General features: G+C 34.0%; 1 protein-coding gene across 1 annotated transcript; it reads left to right on the plus strand.

Annotated features, from left to right (window-relative positions):
• Positions 1–5,872: 5,872 nt before the first annotated feature.
• Positions 5,873–21,787, plus strand: LOC123312267 (macrophage metalloelastase-like). The gene is made up of 5 exons (XM_044896608.1): positions 5,873–5,917; positions 19,634–19,760; positions 19,819–19,923; positions 20,678–20,928; positions 21,404–21,787. Exons 1-5 carry the CDS (start codon positions 5,888–5,890, stop codon positions 21,710–21,712), a joined length of 822 nt encoding a protein of 273 aa, XP_044752543.1. The 5' UTR covers positions 5,873–5,887; the 3' UTR covers positions 21,713–21,787.
• The last annotated feature ends 1,304 nt before the right edge of the window (positions 21,788–23,091 follow it).

Consider the following 23,091-nt stretch of genomic DNA (forward strand, 5'->3'; position numbering starts at 1 on the left):
TTGGATGTGCCGACTGGGCAATAAATCAAGTGAGTGTTTTCCTCAGATGTGACTGAGATATCAATCGAAACTTTATGTACAAGGTGTAACAAGAAAATGCCTCATGAAATATTGAAATATTCATCGAAGCTCAAATATTCAAGCTGTTGATTTGTGCCAGGAGGCCCTCTCTTTCGGGGTTACTGCCCCCTTAATTTCTTTTTTCATATCTTACTTTACTTTTTACTGGGCCACAATATCTTTGGAAACACTAAAAGTTAGCCCAGAATCTGAATTACTTGGTAATTGGTAAACCGTCAGAAAGTCCATTCAATTGAGAAACTTCCTTGTCTCTTGCAAGTTTTTCATGGAATATACAGGGTCCTGCAATAGTGCGTTAGGCTTCCATACCTGCCAAACCAGACGTTTTAGGAATTTAGTTGAGAAGCATTCCCTTTGTACTTTCAATTCTGCATCTCAGGAAATTATTTTCTGATATACAGGGTGTAACCAAATAAAATTATTCAACAAATGAGTGATTTTTTAAATGGAATACCCCTTATATTTTTGCATATTTTCAATGCTCTTTTATACCTATACCATGATGCAAAATATTAGGGATATTTCTCCAACGGTACGGATCTTATTCACAAAAAACTGCAAAATTTCGACGAAACAGAAGTTCGGTTGAAGCCATTTACCGATTTCCAGAAGCGATAGAAACATGAATTTGATCAGGATTTCTTTTAACTTAAGAATTTGCCTAGTCGTCGTTCCTAAATGATCAACCTCTCTTATACAGGGTGTCCGTTATCAATGTCCAAATATAAAGAATTTCAAATTGTTTTTTCTCGATTTTTTCAAATGTAATACCCTGTATTTTTTTCCATGATGATTTACACAGTTTAAAACCTTACATTTTTTCACAAGTAACCTTAGGATTATTTTCACTCCTGTGTCCAGCAGACACGAAAAATGACATTTCAACCAAAAATAAAATAATGAACATAATAGGTTTGTTCGTAGAGTGGTTCGCAACGGTTTTGAACTGTAGAGAGCAAGCGCAATTCCATTTTAGGGTAGCGAAAATCCAATTACGCTTGCTCTGTACAGTTCACAACCGTTGTGAACCACTCTACGAACAAGCCTAATATCTAACGGATATTTCAAATGAGTCACACAATGAAACCAAACTTATAGTTATACAAACAAGGGAACTTTTTTCATTCTTTGGTGATTTCTTTGTGGAAATAACGTGAATGATAATATCCTGCGAAAAATCGGAATATTTCCTGCTGCCAATGCGCCCCGCTTGTATCTATTCGGCATTGTCCCAAGTCACCCTATGAAACAACAAAATAAATTAATGAGATCCGTGTTGCCGTTTGATTTGTAAACAACCTTGTTTCGTGACATATTTAATATCCTACATATCCAGAAAAAAAATTACACATGCACAAAGTGAAACACATGTACAGGACACTAAAATGCATAAGAGCCATAAAAAAAATTAACAGGAATTAATTGTTAAACAAACTGAACAGACGCTACACAATCTTATAAGTTTGTCCCTTCACTCATAAATGGTAAGAAACAAAGAAATCAGCAAGGGGGGTAATTGTCCCAAGTTACAGGACTGTCCCAAGTCACCCGAATCTACCGGTAATCATAAGTTGATTGTATGAAAACATGACATGTTTGAGGCTTTGAGAGTGATGGTTTTTGATGAATTATTGTATGGAATTAAAATCATAATTAGAAATATAAATGAATATAATATTAATACTTCCCCCCTCCTTCATCCATTACTAAATATAATATGGAATAGTTTCGATAACATCAATCACTACTAGTGTATGTCATTGACGTCAAAATATCTCAGAAAAAAGTAAAATTCAATTTGAATAACTGTCAATTTGTTAGTATGGAGCGAAAAGATTATTTCAAAGCCCTCAAATGATGTTGAAATCATTTATGAAGACCCTGTACAATTCTTACAAATTTCCCTAGATCTGAAATACTACATGAAACGAGTGCGAGTATATAGTGTAACATTCGTTATTATACGAGAAGATACGCGGGTAGCCCTTTATCATTCTTGGCTGAACTCCGACAAGTCTGGACAAGAACGCTTGCAGGTGCTCTATAAACCCTTCTCGACTATATCATAAATTGTACACAATTCCTACTAGACTTACTTAGACTAACATCCAATTTTCATTCATATTATAGCTCCTATTTTAGCTTCATTCTATTTCTTTCACACATCTGATAGTAATCAGAATGTTGATTATTCGTTAATGCATCAAAAAAAAACCTCCAATGTTAAGACGAGTTCATACATCAAATAAAATAGGATTACAAAAACTAATCCAATGCATGGTTTATACACCGAAACAAAATAGGAACTGAGAAAGAACGAATATAAAACGCCCCCTTTGACAATTAAAAAAAAAGGGAAAATTGTATAAACAGCATTTTTATGTTCTGTTCATAGAACCAATTTGAAACGTCAATGTCATTTTCTCGACATTGTTAAGACAATTATTGTTTATGGTAACCAGAAATAATTATTATGTATCATCTTGTACCAACTCACATTATTCGCTATTTGACAAATCAAGGCAGATTTACGTAGGGGGTAATTACCCCCCCACTGTTGGGGTTTGTTGAAATGAAACTTTTATAAGTGGATCAAAAAATAATTTTTTTGTGAAGAATTTTGTTTCCCACGATTCCACATATTGTAAATAGTTGTGAACATTCTATTATTACCGTTTTACCAAAATAAAGAGTTCCCACAGATATTTTCGGAATGAACTAGATATAAAGGACGAAATTTGCATTTATCTACTAGACCTCTTGATCTTACAAATATTCGGGGAAGAGAGAACAATCTCCTCGGAAAATCCTGTCGCAAAACGATTAAATTCACTCTCAAAGACCCGACTTGATAACCTCCGATGATGACCAGAAATCTGCAAATTTACCTCTGACGTCGAAATTCCCCTCTTGATCAAAATTCACGTCTTATGAACCGGCCACCATCAGCGATTACGTAGCAGCTTCTGGTTTTCGACGAGAATTGTTTGTTAGCCCACATTTGGAAGATCGCGAAACCAGTCATTCGGAAAATTCTATTGAATGAAATTTGGTAATACGAAATTCGTGCTTGTTTGATTATATTTTATGTCACCCCGAAGCCGAGCGATTTATATCGTTCTGCGAAGATGAAGAAAGTGGAGTTGTTAGTGAAGTTTGTTGACTAAGGGTCCCCATACGCAGGTAGGTCGTGGAATGGTAGTTAATAGTGGGTATCCCTAGCTGTTTCATCCAAACCATATTATATTGAGTTAGTTAGAGGGTGTTTCCTGAATTTGGAACTTAGGCTGGACCCTATTTATTTTGACTGAATACTGAATATCTTCGAAATTCTTGGCTCATACCGAGCATTTCTCTGATACCTACCACTATTCCTGTCGCTTGTGGAAATTGTCTTTGAAGTGCAGAATAATTTTCATAGTTTTTTCAAAGATTTCTGAGCATAACCTTAACCAAAAGTTTTGATTAGATATTTTTCAAAATTTTAGCTCCCACCAAGCATTACTCTTATGCCTTCCACCTCATTGTATTATGAAAGTTCTGGATAATTTTCGTTTTTTTTCAGGAAAATTATTTCTCGATGACGTACACTAAAAACTACACCTTATTATGGACATAATAATCTCTAGTCCATATTGAATCTTGTGTTGTTCTCTCTTGATCTCAACTTAATATCATGAAGCTTGATCAGGGAATCAACGCTTGATTTAAAAATAGACGTCAATTTGTTTTCAATCGATAGTTCAGTCATGATCATTCAGAATATCATTCTCGCAACAAATTATGATGTTCATACGTCTACTCAATTATTCTCAATTGCTACTTCTTCAATATATTCAGAAATGAAAAGGTTTCAGCTATTTCGTTTCAGAAATCGAGTGACTATCAAATCGTTGATCGGACAATCAAAGATTAATGAAACTTGCTGTAAGTGATCTCCTATCAAGCATTTCTGAGATCTTTTTTACTGATTCGCTCATTTTTGTCTGTTGTGGAAATTGTCCTTAAAAAAAATGGAAATTTTCCTTAAAGCATTCGACAAGTTGAAAGCTTGTGATAAATGTAATCTAAGTTATTTCTTGAATCTCAAAATCAATACTAAGCCTTATATTGGTATTATTTTTCACTAGTAACCGAATATTCCTTGTACCTAGATACCATTGAGTAGTAATACAGGATGTTCCATCTCAGACGAGCCACCCATAGTGATTGGAAAAATTTCCCGAAACACGTCGAATGATTTTGTTTGGGGGACATCTTTTGAAGTATATTTAAGGCTTGAACGAGCAACCCCCTAAGGAGGGCGCTTCAACCCCTCAAAATTGAATAGGGAAGAGGGGTTGAGGGATACTTTATTTGAAAGATCTTGGAAGCCCATTCACAACGGTGTATAAAAAACCTAATTTCGCCAAAAATCTATTTTTTAGCTCAAATGAGCCGCCGCGTATATTTTTTATCCCACAGTGATTGGAAAAATTTCCCAAAATACGTCGAATGATTTCGTTTGGGGGACATCTTTTGACGTTTATTTGAGGCTTGAACAAGCAACCCCTCAAAATTGAGTAGGGGAGAGGGGTTACCTCTTTACAAGGTCTTGCCTCTTTACAACGAGGAGGATCGTTTTCTAATTTTTCTGTTTTTGACGGATCATTTGCATTTTCAAACATTTCAAGATAAATTTCGTAAATTACCAGGAATAAACGAAGGTCCAATTAGGTGGTCTCCCAAAATTTCTCCAGCATTATAAAAATAACCAAAATATTTAAGGAGGCTCATTTGAGCTGAAAAATTGTTCATCAAAATTACGTTTTTCTTACAACGTTTTAGACAGTCTTCCAAGACTTTTCAAATGAAGAATCACTCAACTCCTCTCCCGTATTCAATTTGGAGGGGTTGAAGCGCCCCTTCTTAGGAGGTTGCCTATTCAAGCCTCAAATATGCGTCAAAAGATGTCCCCCAATCGAAATCTTTTGACGTGTTTCGGGAAATTTTTCCAATCACTATGAGATAAAAAATATACGGGGTGGCTCGTCTGAGAAGGAATAGCCTGTATATACGCAATGCTAATATTCAACTGTTATCCTCTTATTGAACAATTGTTTCTGTGGAATAAGGAAAACACCTCCGAGTTTTTGTATTGTGCAGATATTGATCATCCGATATATTATACTCCACTCAAAAATTATTGACGTCTCGAGTGGCTTTGGTATCGAAATTGATTTGGTAATAGCCCATAAAGTAAGGTTTTTGGTTTCGGAATACAGGTTGCTATTGAAAATAATCACCGACACATAGGCCAATTTCCCATAGACTTAGGGTAATTTAAAGTTTGTACTCTTTTTATTTTTACGTTCTTGATTTGATTCGAAAGAATAACGTATTGCTCTTCATATAGCTGAAGGATTCACTCATATCACATGAATCACTTTCATTTATCTCAATCTAGTGCAGAATTTACTCATTATATCAATCTCCATTAAATGACTACAAACATAATATCTCCAATTGAAATCACTTGTTTTAAATAGATGAAATAGTGTTCAAAATCCTCTAGATGCATGCATAACGATGTTCAATATCTTTAATCCCTATCTCAATAACCTGCCGCAATAAAATTCCTCTTCATTAATATACACTTGTGCAGTGAACTTAATCAAACCACAAGAATCCATAATCCTCATCCATTTTTATGTAACATTGGGAGGCAAACAATATTTTTATTGTGTGATTATTGTTCATACATGCTCAATAACCTCGACAGTGGTCTATGTCAGTTCAGGAAATGATATTCGAAAGATTATGGTGTATGCGTAAGGGAGATGATCCAAAAATCTGTGTAAGTATTGCAATATAAAAACAGTGTACTTTAGTTATTACGAATTCTAAAGCCTAGAACTCCTAGACCAACTTGTAATTACTTTTTTTGAATATTCTACAGCATTAATTTATAGATTCAAACTAACCATACATTGAGAGACATAGATCGACGAAGAAAATAATTTTGGGGTTTGGACAAGGATTGTCTCATTGACAATGAAAGGAGGTATGGATAATGTTATCAATAGCTAATAAAAAGAAGGAATAGAATAGCAGATTTAAGAGATGATAATGGAAACTTCATCAACAAGGCGAAGATCAATGAGGAAAAATCAAAAAATGACAAAGATAATGGAATTTTCATTTTTTGGAAGGATATGTGCGGGGTACCTATAAAAATATAAAAATAGAATGGTCATGGATTTAAAGTGACTGAAAACTAAACTAAAAATAACTTGATAATTATATCTATTAAGATTAGGTTCAAACCAATTCAAAAAACAAACAAGACAAGAGAACCTTACCATCGATATGAAAGGGTCACTTTAGAAGCAAGTGAATATTCAATAAACTTAATTTGATAATGATAAAAATAATATTTATTTTTGTCAATATCATGATATATGCACGAAATCATTCACTTCTGTCTGAGTTTTCCTTTTCCTTTGAATAATGCTGGTTACCATGATTACATAGATGAAAGGAAAATTTATCCAGTGAAAATTATGAGTTCCCTTACCGCTGGACTACTGGACAGGGCAAATAAACGAGTTGACTCATTGAGGTTTTGCAGACTACGACAAAATTAGCATGAGACAGCTTGTGACTCACAGTCCAGCAAGAACACCGTTTCTTCTTGTTCTATCGAATTCCTATAGGCTGATGATGATTCTCTGCTTCTTTTTTTATGTTTCTCGAAGTGAAAGAAAGCCCGGCTGCTTTTGTGGTTAAGGGCTCCCATATAGAGCGGAAGGAGTTGAGAGATGACTAAGAAGTTCATCAACATGTGCATCCCAATTGTTTTCGCATAATTCGGAGAAGAGTACTTGTGATCGTTTTTTTTTTTGTTGAACTAAAACTGTGACGGAATAAGAGCCTTTTCACAAAGGACTGATGATGATGAGTAGGTACCTACCGCTAAACGAACAGCTAGTTTCATTGCTCAAATGAGTGAATTGAAATGTCATTCAATAATGCTTTTTTCCAAGGTGCGAAAAGCATTTTTGTCTATGAGTTAGATCATAAGAATCCAAACAATCTAAGGCTATATTGGAAAAATTGTCGAAGTAGGTTGCAGTGATGGAATCAAAGTTAGAATCGCAATATGTTGGTCGAAATCAGAAACGGGTATTCGAAGATCTATAGGAAAAAAACACGTGGTGCAAAAAATATTTTTTTAAATGGTTTTTCCGTGAAAACTTTTCATATGTTTCACAATATAATTTCAATCCCAAATATCTCGGAATAAAATTAGATTTTTCTTTGAATTTTAAAGTTCATTTGGAAAGTTGACGTTTGAAATTAAAATCGAGGAACAATATACTTCAGAAATTAGCTGATTTTTCATGGGGTGCTGATGCCATCACACTTTGTGCGCAGCTTCTTTGGCCTTAATTTGTTCTGCTGCTGAGTATATTGTTGCTCTGTTTGGTTCAAAAGTGCTGACGTCAATATAATCGATGATTCTATGAGGATTGTTACTGGAACCATCAAATCTACACCTTTGCATTGGTTACCCGTTCATAGCACTTTCTCATATTCGCCGACAGGTGGCAGTCCGAAGTTTTGGAATAAATTCTATTCCTTCCCAAATTTATTCCCAATTTTATCAAATAGGTATACCAGATTCTAGAAGTGCGAGAATGAAATGTCGCCTTTATGGACAAATGATTATGATTTTCTGTATATAGTCAGAATTTTGGTAATCAGAATGGAATTCGAGCAATGTCTTTAATAAAGGTTTGATTATTGATCCTTCAAAAAAAGTCCCTCGATTTGATCTTCCTAGAAAAATTTGGTATAGGTACGCTAAATTGACTTAGGACTGGCCATGGTCGGTGTAATAGCATGCTCTTTAGATGGAATGCTGTTGATAGTCCGAGATTTGAGTATGGCGCAGAAGAAGAAAATATAGACCACTTGGTAAACAGTTGCACAGAATTAAAATTTCAGGGTGGTTTCGAGGGAATTTATTCGGTGATCGAAATTCACTTCATTCGATAAAACGTATGTGAGAACTATAAATAATAATTTTTATGGTTTTTCAACCTCTTGTATCTTTCAAACCAAGCTGATTCAGAAACAATAATAAAGAAAAAAGTGTTTTCTTGCCTTTTCTCCTTTACCACTTTTTTCGAATCGAATCGGTTTAAAAAATACAAGTTGTTGAAAAACCATACAAAAATTTTACTTTTAGTTGTACATCATAAACGTTGTTATGGAATGAAATGAATTTCGGAATATACTTTTTCATTTATTTGATTAAACTTTTCGAACATAAGATATCACCCACGTCTTTCAGTTTTTTTATTAGGACCATTACTTACCATAAAAATACCAAGAATTCAAAGAACCCAATTCTTGAAACTAAGTTGGACGCTATCTGATGAATATTTGAACGTTTTGTGAATTAAAAGTATTTCTCATATTTTCTCGTATGATGCGCCATTTAGTTCAATGTTCAAAAATTAAAAAATAGGTATCTGTGAAATTTGTCATAAAGTTGTCATAAAGAGACCCAGACCAGATCCAGTTCACCACAGAAATAGTGAGAATTGATTGTGTTCCAAGTCCAACTCAACAAGTGTCCAACTCAGTAAGGTTGCTGCAAGCGAAAAATCCATGTGTACTCCTGCACCAACCTTCTGGAGGGAACAACCAGTTAACCTTCTTATGGTGAGTGTCCTGATATAAAATCTCGAGAGACAGTATCGAGATTAATCTCAGGGAGTTGATCATCTGAGCACTTGAGACACGTTCAGTCTCGGAGACTATAGTATTGACTTGTGTCGCAGAGTGCTTGAGTCTGCTCTTAAGACTATTTTGTCGCAGGTGGACAGGTACCTACCATTACATTCAAATGTTTATCAGATTGCTTATTTAAGCACCAGTCACTGGTCTCAATTGCTTTCTCTAAACAGCCAGATTTTTGGCCACGCATAGTCTTCCAATAAGGTGGTAAGAAGACACAGCTCTTTTTGCCCTCAAGAGGACAATTTGCTATTGAGCAATCTCACTACAGTGATTTTCTCATTTTTTCATGAAGTGCATTAACGTTTTGCAAGACATTAGGCTGACCAGATTATCCCCAGATCAATGACGGACGGACCTGGGGAATGTTTATATGTATATTTATATATACAGGTTGAGTCTTTGAATCGTGAAAATATTTCAACATTAGATTCTAGAGGTCAAAAGAAACACTTTTTTGCTGTACTATTTTTTCCGATTCAGCCCTGATAAAAAGATATAGCTATTTTATGTTTTCATAATGAGTTGTGCCACCCCTGAAAAAGCGAAATTACCCTAATAACTAAATGACTCTGTCTGTGACACTACACATCTAATAATATTAATATAATACTTGTGCATACACTGTGGAATGAGAAGAGGGCTTCAGGTGTTGCTAGAGAAGCTTCTACATTCCCAAAATTTGGCTGTCTCAAACATTTGGTCAGGGGGGAAGTGAAGAAGACAATGCTGCATTAAATATTTTTTTATGTTTGTAACTTGAAACATGCCGTACAATATCCCTTCTTTCTCCAAATGCAATCTGAATTGACCCAAACACTTCGTACATTGGACTTTCATCAAGTTTTGTTTTTTCAAGAAATGGAAATTCTTTTGAAAGATCTTCCGTAAATTGGCACTTTCTTTTTTCATTATCCATCTCAAATAATCTTGAGAAAAATACTGAATTAAATTCAAGATTTTGACGGACGTTTTCCAGTGACGGACTTCTTGGACGATTGACGGACTGACCGTCACAATGACGGACGTCTGGTCACCCTACAAAACATTATAATCGAAATTGATGGGTTTCGCCAAGATTGTGCCACACAAATCAAAAGAAAATGCCATACCAGGGTCTTTCCCTTGTCGTGTAACCTCCTTTGTGGGCCACCACCAACGGACAGTTTGAGATTTTTCTGTGAGGTTGTTATCCAAAGTCACAGCTGATCGATCGTGTTGTTTTAACACACATGCATCAATGGCGATTCAATAGTTATCGTCCAATTGAGCATTCGTTCCACCAACACCGGCATCAATCTACTTCCGATGGTCGTACATCCGGAATAATTGGTATGAGGCATATTTCTCTATTTCAAATTCGCAGTACGATATTCGACTTTTAAAGGAATCGGCACGCAGATTTGAGAAGGCTCTTCTCAACAAGGTTCCGAATAAAAAGTGAGGCGTAGATCTTGAATGAGGTGAATGTTTATTTATATAAACGTTCGATATATCTTTTTTCCGGTACATTGATCTTCTATTCATTGTATGCGAAAATACGTTCTGAATACGGATGAAGATGTGTAAATTTGAAATCGAGGAGGACTTTGGTTTACACGGTGCGATTTCATCGCCAACTTCATCTATTTATTGTACTTGTCGGAGATTCAAGGGGATTTATAATTCGGAAATGAAATACAGGGAAAATGAATTGGTAGTCCGGTCAATAGTCAATAAAATAATGAACGTGATATTATCTGGTGACACTACAAAAACATGTTCCAAGCTGTTAGGTTGACCAGTTAATTGATGGATTGATAATACCTCTAACTGTATTGATAATACATTTAACTGTCTAAATTCAACAAAAACAATACGATAACAAAGGGTGATTATTTTCAATAATCATAATCAAAGAACTTTCCAGAGTGTTTCAGTCTCGGAAGATTCCTCCAGAGTAATTTTCTTTCGATTTTCTCCTTCTTCTGAAACTCTTTTTTATACGTAGGTACATTTTTCTATACAAAATAGGTTCCACGCTAATGAAGGCAGTTTGTGCTCGTTTCCAGGTAAGTGAGGTAAGTGTCTCTTCATTTCATTTGATTCCAACAGAGCAATCAAGTTCTGAAGTTCCTCGCATTCACTTACAGACACTGTAGATGAAAAAAAGATACATAAAACTACTTAAATATCAGGTAGGTGATATACCGTAGATTCGGGTGACTTGGGACGATTGTTGAATTCAACTCATATTTTCAAAACCGTGACCTATTTTTATCTGAAAAAGATGTTCGAATATGCTAAATGACTCAGACTATTCATTAGCATATATGCCATGCTTCAGAATTCGGATATAAATTTATTTGTGGAAATAATGTAAAAAATAATATCCTGCTGCCAATGCGCCGCTTGTATCTATTCGGCATTGTCCCAAGTCACCCTATGAAACAACAAAATAAATGAATGAGATCCGTGTTGCCGTTTGATTTGTAAACAACCTTGTTTCATGACATATCTAATATCCCAATATCCCACGTATCCAGAAAAAAAAATTACACATGCACAAAGTGAAACACATGTACAGGACACTAGAAAGTATAAGGGCCATAAAAAACGGGCTTTTACTCTCCTGAACTCGTTAATTTTTCCTGTCAATACAAACGCTCTGGTCACGGCAAACTCAACAGGAATAAATTGTTAAACTAACCGAAAAGTCGCTACACAATTCTATAAGTTTGTTCCTTCACTCATAAATGGTAAGAAACAAAGAAATCTGCATGGGGGTAATTGTCCCAAGTTACAGGACTGTCCCAAGTCACCCGAATCAACCGGTATTGACACATACATTAGTACATCAATTGAAATAATATTGACAAAATGCAGGCAAATTACACACTGAATTGAAGAGAGTATGTGTCTTTTGGAGATAAACATAGGTATCTACTCCTACCTACTATTTTAGAAATCGAAATAATGCCCAATCTAATCTGCTGTTGTTCTCCTCTAATATGATCATTTTTATATTCAGAAACTCTTTGTCTTTACCTGCCCGTCTGGCTCAAGTAACGAAGACAATTAAACATATCTTATAATAGTTATTTATATAACAAATTGATAGCCGAGGCTCGCAAGCCAGGAAAATATATATAGTTTTTTGACAAGGTGCATATTACATTTTTTAGTCGACCTGTAGGAGATTTCCTGAAGAATTGATTTGACAAATGCAAATGACAGTTATTGTCACAGGCACTTATGTTTTCATCAAATTCAGGCTCTCGGAATTGATTAAGTCGCCACTATCGCATATATAAATTAAGCGAGGAACAAAGCACACGAAAAGTGAATACGGACGAAAAGTACTTGCCTTCAAAAATAGTCGACTTTTCGTTCAGAAATTAGTACGTAGAATGTAATTTTTTGTTTAGATCGACGAAAAACAATATTAGAAATGGAATTGGAAGGAATTTCATTTATTCAATTCGGATTTATAACGTAAACGTTGAAATTTTCCGAGGATTTTGAAAATGATAATCTTTTGTTAAAAATTTCAGCGTTTCCTTTTAAAATTTATTCAGGAGAGAAATAGTATGATGATGGATTCATTTGAAAAGATGTCCTTCCTGTAACAGAATCAGCTTATTTGCAACATTTTATTTTTACCATTACAATTCATAACGAGGCATTGACATTTGGGTAGGGTGCGTTCAGTTCCCAGTTCACTGCACCCATAGCTGTCATTCCTTATGCTGATTTATTCATACAAAAATTCCACCCTGATCGATTTCGCGAATCTGTCAGTAGAAAATCCGTCGAAAATTCAAAGCCGAAGTGACTCAGTTACGCTATGTACGCTAAGAAATCGCGATCTACTTTAAATGCAAAATTGAGGACCGAGGTGGTGGTTTTTCAATATCCAAGTCCGACGATTGTTTACATCCGAAGAGTCGATGTTAGATGCATATCCAATGTTGATTTCATCGGCGAGTTTGAGTGTTGGAGGTTCCCCAAATAATTGTCGAATCATTGTCAGAGCAGGACCCAGCCACAACAAACACAATTGAACCTGAGTTTTTTGCCAAACAAATATTTTTTTATGGTTTCGTGCAATTAACAAATCAGAAGATAATTTTTGATATTCCATTGAGTGTAGCAATGCGTTAAATGTCATTTTCTACAATTTCCACGCTTTGATGACTTACTACTAATCTTCATTGAATTCGTAAAATGTAAAATGGAATCAATGATTTTCATAAGCCCAAAAAACGTACAATACAAAAAGTTAGCTTCATTCATAATCCAGCCACTGCTCAGCTATTTTGTTGATAACTGCAAAAGGGTTTCACATCTGAAATTATTTCATTACTACATTATTTCATTACATTACATTAAGATTTTTTCAGTTCAATTTCAACATGGAAATTTTCCTTTTATATATATACGTTAATTATTTCTGATGAAGAGCTGTTTCATATCAATTTGCTTGATTGGAGATACATTGTTATCTGTTTAAACAAACTGAAATTTTTTTAATCCCAGTATTATATTCACTTCCATTTTTTTTTTGCCAATTCCTTGTTAGGATAAATTCATCAGAGCCATCTCTATTTTTTTCAGATCCATTTATATATGTAGATATTAACATCTTCACAGAGTAGCTGAAGGTATGAAACTATCAGCACTTAAGTGCTTATTTGAAATGAATCAAAATAAAATAAATATTTCACTGCAGATTGAATGGTTTAGTTTTGCAAAAAATATAATGAATTTCAATCTTTAATACGATTTCAGCGAATAAGGCATGTAAGTACAACCTATACCTACTAACAACCTCTAAATAATTTCAGGGAAGTACCTTCAGAATTGATTCAACTTAAAGATATTTCTAAAAAGTATCTGTTTCTGGAGATAATATTTCCGGTAGATATTTTTGATTGCTTCCTCTATTCATTCGAAATACTTCTGTCTTAATATGGTCTAGCATACTAAAGCATTTTTCAATGTAATGAATTCATAAAAATTATATTCATCTGAGAGACTCCAATCTATAATTCGAATGATTTTCCTTGAATCATACATGCTCACACAAATATAAAAGTATATGAGGCAAGAATTAAAAAAGTACTAGTTTTTGCCAACTTTGCTTCGAACTTCTATTCCAAGAAATGGTGTAGTGTTTTCACTAACATTTGAAAAAAAAATTCTAATTTTCAGCTTAAAAAACCGAATCGAAATAATGAACTACAGAATATTCAGATCCTCGAACTGGAACTACAAAATTTTTATTCATAATTTATTGCTATGTTGCGATAACTGATCTTCTCAGTGTTCTGAATTGAATAAGGTAGATCGAAAAACTCTGGTATCAAAAATTCTCAATCTGGCTGTTATTTGTTACCTGAAACAATGATTTCTTTTAGCCCGGTCCTGGCCATTTCAGAGATGGATTTCCATGACCACCTTCGTACACTTTTCGATATACATCTCCGTCTCCGAATAACTTCGTGGTGTATCATAAAAATGGTAATGACAAATTGCTTATTCATAACTCATTTTTCTGTAGTAAATTGTTAAGGTGTAGTAGGTTCGTTGCTCAGTTAAATGGGTATACACAATGGAAAGTTAAAAAAAAGATCTTCATACCGAGAATATGAAAGAAACTCTCAAGATGGGACAATTTTCGTAATGATAATGAGTGAATTGCAACAGATATTGATATTTTTTATACATCAACAGTTTTTTCTTTCTTAAATCCAAATTTACAAATCTCGAATGGCGAATAGTCTGAAATCGATAAAAATTAACAGACTGAGAGATATTAATTTATTGTTATTTACTTCAACATGACTGAACAGAATATTTTCGTTAGCTTGAAATTTTACAAAATTTCTGGCTTCGTACTTATAGTACAAGCTTTGTTCAAACAAAATAAGACTACCCTGTCGGTTTAGATTCAAATTCAAGGAGTAAAAATCGACAATAGTGGACGATGTGAGTACGATGATGAACTTATAGAAATTTATGAAAAGACAAAACAAACAAATATCATTATTTTATTTAGAGTATCCATTCTGAAACCAAAACAGTGAAGTCAAGTGATCCTAAGTTAATTTCATGAACTAGTCTCAAGTAGTCAGCGGCCTTTAATGGTCACAAGCTTTAAAATGTCGTCCTTTTTCTGTTTATTGCTGGTTCCTGACCTATCACAACAAAGCGAATATGATATGATCGTTCCATTGTAATTCAAAACGGTCAGCAATAAAACTTTATATTGATATTATCGCCACCGTCATCGCAATCACAAGAGCATACATCTTCTTTGACTATGACAGAATTACGACTATATCAGTACAGGAATAATTTGGTTGGACCTTGAAATGACGGATTCATCAACCCCAGCATCGGATATCGACTTGATGATTTCATTATAGGGCAGAAAAATTAAATAAGCAAATTAATGGTTAGAACAATCCGAAATTGACGGAATGGGTCTGTTTACTCGGAACTCGATACGAGCAAATCATTTGATTCGTCATTTTAAATTAAAGACACGTGTGTAGAATAGGCTGGAAATTCCTGTGTGATTTGTGCGTGAAATTTTGTAAAATGCGAAATGATGAAGTTGCAGATTTTATAACAGAGGTGGTAGTTTGGTCCAACACAAATCTCCTTACAGGTAACCATACTGCACAGGTACAACCGGTCCATGGAAGTAAAGTATGCATTACTTTCCTAAAAAATATTACCTATAAAACGAACAAAAATTTTGGCATGGAAATTGTTGAAAAACACTAACATTATTTTTATTCAATTTGTAACTAAATAGATTAACGACCAGAGTTTCTTTACATGGTGATAGCATGTGCAGGATGTTCGATGATAAATGTCCCCCTCTCCTTTCACATTTTTGTGCAACTGTGTAGAAAAAAGTTTTACGATTCAAATAAAGAAATTTAATTTTTTATTCATTTAATTTTACTTCCCAATCCTTATGCTAAAATCTTATTTATTGGATATGCCAGATATAATACATTAAGAATTGTCAAGAAAATGAAAAGATCGAATAGAAAATAATTCACGCATTTGAAATAGCGAAGTAGGATTCTACGAGGTTTTCTGAAACAACTTGCATGAATTGCAAGGGGTGATTAATGGTTCCGATATCTTTTTTTTTAATCATTCGATATCAGAAAACAAATCATTATTTCGTTTTCGAAATAGAGTTTCTGAAGAATTGCTTGGTGCAATAGATTCCCATGAAGGAAGGGCTTCTAGTTCTTCTGGCTCTTGAAAGTCATCTTCTTTGTACTAGTAGAAGAAAAATGGTTCCTTATAAATTATTACCTTATTCTGTTGAAGAATACATTTCGTTAAAAACATACCTACTAGGTGGACTATTGTTCCACATTTTTGAGTTCGGTAGAATGAACAGGAGTCCTGTGAGATACCTACTAAAATAAGTCAGAGTTATCTTAAATATCTCGAATTCAGTGTTTTTGTCCTATCAAGAATAATATTTCATCAAGGGGCTATGCATGAAAATATTGTAATATTCCGTTTCCAACATATCATGAAAACCATACAGAATTTGGGCCATTCAAACAAAAATAGATCTTCAGGCAGTTTTTCGTGTGATATTTCTTACCTGACACGTAAATTGAAATCTTTTAATACGGGCGTGCAATATCCGTGGAATATCAGCGACAAAATTGTCATATTAACAAAAATATGGGACTTCATGGTTGCAGCATTTTTTCATCACCCTACATCCCTTAAACTAATCTCCTTATGGAACATTCAAATTAAAATCCCAAACCTCAGTCAGTTTGAGCCGTAGTCCCTAAAATCACCAGTCACCCTGTACAATGGCATTTCGATCGATCAAATTGACTCTTGAATCTAGATATAAATTAATCTTTGCTTTTTATTCTATTCATCAATCATTGATACTAAAAAGGAAATCCCACGACATCGTCTTCAGGAAATGATTTTCTTTGCGTAATAAGCCCGTAAAGGAGTATCAATATCAACATTGCAGTATAGAGTTAGGCACCTACACATTGTCAAAATTTGAATATAATTTTGGAAGATCAATACGTTGTAAATATATCATGATATGAATATTGGAAAACGACTCTGTATCATTGAAATATACAAATGAAACTGTCACTTATACTTTCTGTTTTATGCATTCTTTCATACAGTAAAAGTAAAAACTTTTCGAATGATATCATTCGAAAGAAAGAAAGAATTTCGTTTTGTATAATCCAATATAACGCTTTGAGAATAAAATTTTGCAGTCCAAAGATTTGTATAAGTTTTTCAGGGTGTATGAATTTGTTTAGGTAAGGACTACTAGTATGTATATTCAATAGCTATACTAGACGCTTATATTAATTAATTTATAAAAAAAATTTTAATCATATTAGGGATAATAGAGTCTCAATTGTGAGAAAAAAATGTTTGGACAAAAAAAAACTTTAGCTCGTATAACAACAGGGAAACGAAAAATAGGTACCTACCTATCTAAGAATGAATTTGATTTAAACAAATTAGCAATGTGAGTTTGACGAAACGAAATATCTGATCTAATCATCTGACCAAACAAAAACTGTTTTGTCAACGTGGGAATTCCCATAATGCCGAATTTCCCAATATCACCTTTTTCTTGGGCGTCGTCATTAGTTCTTTTTTCAATGCCTAGATAAGGTAGCAAGAGCAAAATGTAGCATACTCAAATAAAAACAATATCAGCGGGGTTATTGAAATTTCCAACCATGTATACCGAATGAGTCAAACAATGCAACTTATCTGATTGTGTCCACACCAGGGAGTGTTTGTATCAACCATCAGTTTTTATGATTTCAATTTTTGTCTCCGTTGAGCAGTATAGTATTAAGAAAATTCACCATTTTAGATTGAAAACTATCGCAGAACGATACCATTTATGCACTGAAAGGAAGGAAACCATCCAAAAATAGTTTCTGTTGTATATAGGTCTATAAATTTCCAGTGGTGAAATACTTGTTGGTCAGGACAAGATAAAGAAATGTTAGGAAAGATGTTCGGAACCATAAAACAATATTTAATCTTGTGAAGAAGGTTCGCTGTACTATTGGTAGAAATAAATCCACATCAGTGTTTAGGTTCGTTCGATACATTCATATAACTATCAAGATTTTCTTGATGAAAATCAGGGTCGAATTTATTTTTATACTTTTCTATTTCCTTGATATTGATTGCAAGCCTGGAATCAGAAATGCACTCGTGAGTATTGAAAACAAACCAGTCTGATCATGTCAATGAAGCTCTTTTTGATTTATTATGTTTTATCACGGTTTTCGGAATGTCATTGTCAGTTTTTCAAAGATCTAGAAATTGGACTATTATTCAGTCATTCAGAGGGGTTTAATTTTTTTTTTCGATTTAGAATTCACTGCTCATTGTTTTGATTGTTTCGATCCTCAGATAATTATTAAAAGCAGTAAATATTTCGTGCAAATCGATATTCTATACAATTTATGTTCATAAATAATTCATATTCAATTTTTGAATATAGTTACACATATTAAGTACTTGAATGTTGGTAAGTCATTAAAAAAAACTATACAGAGTGAGACTTTGACTCGTACTAATATTTTAACAGTTGATTTTTGAGGTCAAAATAAACACTTTTTTTTCTTACGATTTTTTCCGAGTTGGCACGGCTCAAAAGATAGAGGCAGTTAAAAAAACAATAAAAAAAATTATTTTTATTTTATATCTCACCAACAGTTTTATCGGATGAAATGAATTTCGGAATATAGCTTTTCATTTATTTGATTAATCTTTTTCGAATACAAGATATCACCCACATCTTCCAGTTTTCTCATTATGACCATTACGTACCATAAAAATACCAAAAATTCAAAGAACCCAACTCATGAAACTAAGTTGAACGCTATCTAGTGAATATTTGAACGTTTCTTCAAAATAAAAGTACCTATTCCTTATATTTTCTCGTATAATACGCCGTTTTCGAGTAATTTGAAGTTAAAAAATTAAAAAGTATCTGTGAAATTTTTAAAATTGGATACTTTGAATACAACTCCTGTTTAAAAGATTCGCAGATGTATAGTATCACAGATTCAGCTTGTTATTCTGAAGGTAATTTTGTTTTTCCAGGGTTGAAAAGCTCATTATGAAAACTTAAAATGGATATTTTTTTTTATCAGGGCCGAATAGGAAAAAATAGTAAAAAGAAAAAAGTGTGTCTTTTGACTTCAAGAATCTACTCTCAGAGACTCACCCTGTATACAATTATATCTCTCAGTAAATTCGAGGGACTTCGAAACTTGTTTCCTTGATGAAAATTAATAGGGATATTTTATTTAACTTTTTTGTTCGATCTCAACCACCCATCACGACTTTGACATATTTGAAAATTATTTTTTTAATGGTTTCCTGTTCCTTTCTGAATAGTGTTCTTCCGACCCCTTAAAAAAACAAAAATTATCAATTCGTTAAAACTTTCTAGAAGAGCTATGGGGCTACATTTGAAGGTTGGGTGATTTCGAAATAAATTTATATAAAGTAGGTACCCCTACTAATTTCCATCGAGGAAGTAAGTCCTGAAGAATGGAAAACCTAGGTTGTTAGCCCTTTGAATTAAGGTTCAATAAAGTTAATTTTTTTTCTCTCTCTATTTCAAACCTCAGTAAATATCTCTAAACATACAAAATATATCACAATGATGCCCAAAAACTAATATAATAATAGTTAATTCAAAGAATTAACCTACTTTTAGGTATATCTATCCAAATATGGTTACATGGAGGAAATAGATATGGATTCATCTGCGCCAATAATTAAAGCTAGTGAGCTGGTAGAAAGTTTGAAACAATTTCAAAGTTTCATGGGTCTTCCCGTTACAGGTAATCAGGATAGGTCGAGTCTTTCTTAATTTTTCTTCTCTAAAAACACAACTTTTAGGTAGATTAAATAAAGCTACAATAAAAATGATGAGCATGGCAAGGTGCGGAGTCAAGGATATAACAGCTCGTACACAACAAAGAGTTAAACGGTTCGCCATGCAAGGTGATAGAATTTTTAACGTAATAACTTTGAGTATTCAACCAGAGACAAAAGAGAGTTTGTCTCTGATTCAACTTTAATATTCAATCGTAATAACTAATAGCTCCAGAGTCAAAAGGATAATGGTCTTGGACCTGATGCCCATCTTTGTTAGAGACTGCTGCATATATTTTCAACAATCCCTCTTTCTTTTATTTTGAATCGAGCTCGTTCCACAAGATTCCCCACCATTTGAAACCAGCCGGTATAATTCCAATAGATAAGGGTGGTGACAATAAGGGGTCTATTTGAAGCTATAGACCAATGACCAATTTATGAATTTTGGGTGTCTCCGAAGACATTTTTGAATCCTTGGTATACTTATTAAAAACCCAGATAATTCCCGTGCAATGCGGATTTTTTGAGGCAGATCAATTGAGATCAACTTTTTGAGTTTTGTTACTACAACACTTTGGCCAACAAGCTAGACAATATCAATACTGAGACTCGAAAATCTTAAAACAAATCTTTTTAGCTACCTCATTTTTAAGTATTTTGATACAAAAAGTAATCCGGAGTATTTATTATAACGGATTAGTGATAACAAAATAGATTTTCGCAACAAGAATTTTCATTTCAAGTATGAAAACATACACATACACAGGCTTAAATTCGCGAATACTGAAATTTTCACAACCCTTTCAAAAGCGCATTAAGTAAATTTTAAGAATTCTACAAACAAACAAAAATATGCATAATTTCATCTTCTCTTTTTCAGGGAGTACTTGGAAGAAGAAACACATAACTTATAGAATCAATAAGTACCCTAAGAATCTGAGGAAGGAGGATGTCGACATCATGGTACATAAAGCCTTCAATTTGTGGTCAAATCACAGTGAGCTGACATTCGAGGCTTGTAAAAACTCCAGTAGAATAGTTGATATTGATATTGCCTTCGTCAAAGGAAAGCATGGAGACGATACATCATTTGAGGGACCTGGTGGTATTCTAGCTCATGCGTTTTTCCCAGTAAGTACAAGAAAGAAGAATTATCTATTGGAGGATGAATCTACAATCAATAAAACGTCGAACATCCATCTAGATTTACATAATCATTTGTATCCCAGACAAATTAAGGTTTTTATTCCTATAATTGCTTAAAAGGTGGAAATGGTTTTAAGAAACGGAGGGCATCCCATATATCAATCAGTAAAGTGAAGTTTGCGGCTACCAAGGGTTAACTTCAACTGTTGAGGACCAAAAAAATCGAATTTTTTTTTTGTTTTTTGCAAGAGAGAGTCTTGAAGTCGGAATTTTGGGAAATTTTTGTGTGTGTAACGCTTTCGTAGTTCTCAGCTTGATTAGAGCTGCATTGGGATAGTTCACTACCTAACCGGGCACCTGACATCATGTCTGCTTGTGCTACCCTCGTTTTTTCCATTTTCCAACCCATTTTTTTTACTTATTTCAATTCTGAAAAATTGATATCGTAAAAATCTTTCAGCAATTCGGCGGTGATGTTCATTTTGATGACTCCGAGACTTGGACCATCAACTCGGTGGAGGGAACTAACCTTCTACAAGTTGCCAATCATGAAATAGGACATTCATTGGGCTTGAGTCATTCGGAGGAACTCTCAGCATCAATGTCCCCTTTGTATAATGATTACATCCCGGATTTCATGCTCCATATGGACGATATACAGGGTATACAAAAATTGTATGGGAAAAAAACGATTCAAAAACCACGGAAGTTAGAAAAGACATCTCAAGAGATATGGGACGACTACTGGAATGGACTCCCTGATTTGTGAATTTTTGAAATGGACATTGCAGAAGTTTCCTAACATTTCTTTCAGAAGTTGAAAAAAAAAATTTTGGGAATAAACCATCGGTTGTTTTTGATTTTACCAATTCTATATAAACCTTCCCATAAATTCACTATATTTATAATAATTTTTTTTATTGCTTCTTAGAATGTGTTCTATGGAAACTGATTCTACCACAGCATTTCATCATCTCAGAGCACAGTACTCCTCTTAAATTGTTCATAAGTTGAATAAGATCGATACATATTGATTTTCTCATCAAAATGTTGATGAGATAACTCGAAAAACATTAGACGTGAAAAAATCCATATGTTTTTTTGAAACTTTTCAGATTATTAAATTTTTTTAAACTGAAAACTGCAAAAAAACAAGTGAAAAATGTTGCTGAACAAAGCATTCATATAGACATAGATCCTAGCATCACAGCTTTTCATCAGGGGCCAGCAGGCAACGGAAAAAATAATAGAATATACAGGCTGGGCCATCCATAACTTTCCACCCCGAATTTTGAGCTTTGGGATGGAATAACGAAAAAACGCTCGGACAGGTCAAATTTTGTTGGAAGGGGGACGAAGGGTGTTCAAATGAGTTTGATATCACTACCCCTCTAGCTGCAACCCCTAACAGCTCTCATTTTTGAATAGGGAAAAGGGATCGAGCAGCACCTTGTTGGAAAGGCCATTCAATTTCCTGCATGAGTGTATTTTTTTTTATCGCTTCATTATTGTACAGAGTGACTCAGTTTTCCATCAATAACTTTTACTCGCCGAATTTGGATCTTTGAGATGGAAAAAACGCTTGGATGGGTCAAAAAATGAATTCGATATCACTACCCCTCTAGCCGCTACCACTTAGAGCAATTATTTTTCAATGGAGATAATAGGACGAGTAGCTTTGTTAAAAAGGTAATTCAATTACCTGCATGAGCGTATTATTTTTTTTCTATTATTTAACTATTAAACAGGATGAAACAGTATTTCAATCCATAAGGGTTAGTAATATCGAATTCATTTTTTGACCCGTCCGAGCGTTTTTTCCATCTCAAAGATCCAAATTCGGCGTTTAAAAGTTATTGATGGAATACTGAGTCACTCTGTATGATAATAAAGCGATGAAAAAGTTAATACACTCATGGAGGAAATTGAATTGCCTTTCCAACAAGGTGTTGCTCGACCCCTTTTCCCTATTCAAAAATGATAGCTGTTATGGGTTGCGGCTAGAGGGGTAGAGATATCAAACTCATTTGAACATCCTTATTTGTCCCCTTTTCAGCAAAATTTGATCTGTCTGAGCGTTTTTTCTTTATTCCATCCCAAAGCTATTCGGGGTGAAAAGTTATGGATGGCCCTCCCTGTATAATAAGA

Source organism: Coccinella septempunctata, chromosome 4 (genome assembly GCF_907165205.1).
Source record: "Coccinella septempunctata chromosome 4, icCocSept1.1, whole genome shotgun sequence".
Classification (NCBI taxonomy): domain Eukaryota; kingdom Metazoa; phylum Arthropoda; class Insecta; order Coleoptera; family Coccinellidae; genus Coccinella; species Coccinella septempunctata.

Coding starts and splice junctions, on each gene's coding strand:
- LOC123312267 (XM_044896608.1), top strand. CDS start 5,888: ATGCGTAAGGGAGATGATCCAAAAATCTGT. Junction 19,761..19,818: donor CATGGGTCTTCCCGTTACAG/GTAATCAGGATA, acceptor CACAACTTTTAG/GTAGATTAAATAAAGCTACA. Junction 19,924..20,677: donor TAAACGGTTCGCCATGCAAG/GTGATAGAATTT, acceptor TCTCTTTTTCAG/GGAGTACTTGGAAGAAGAAA.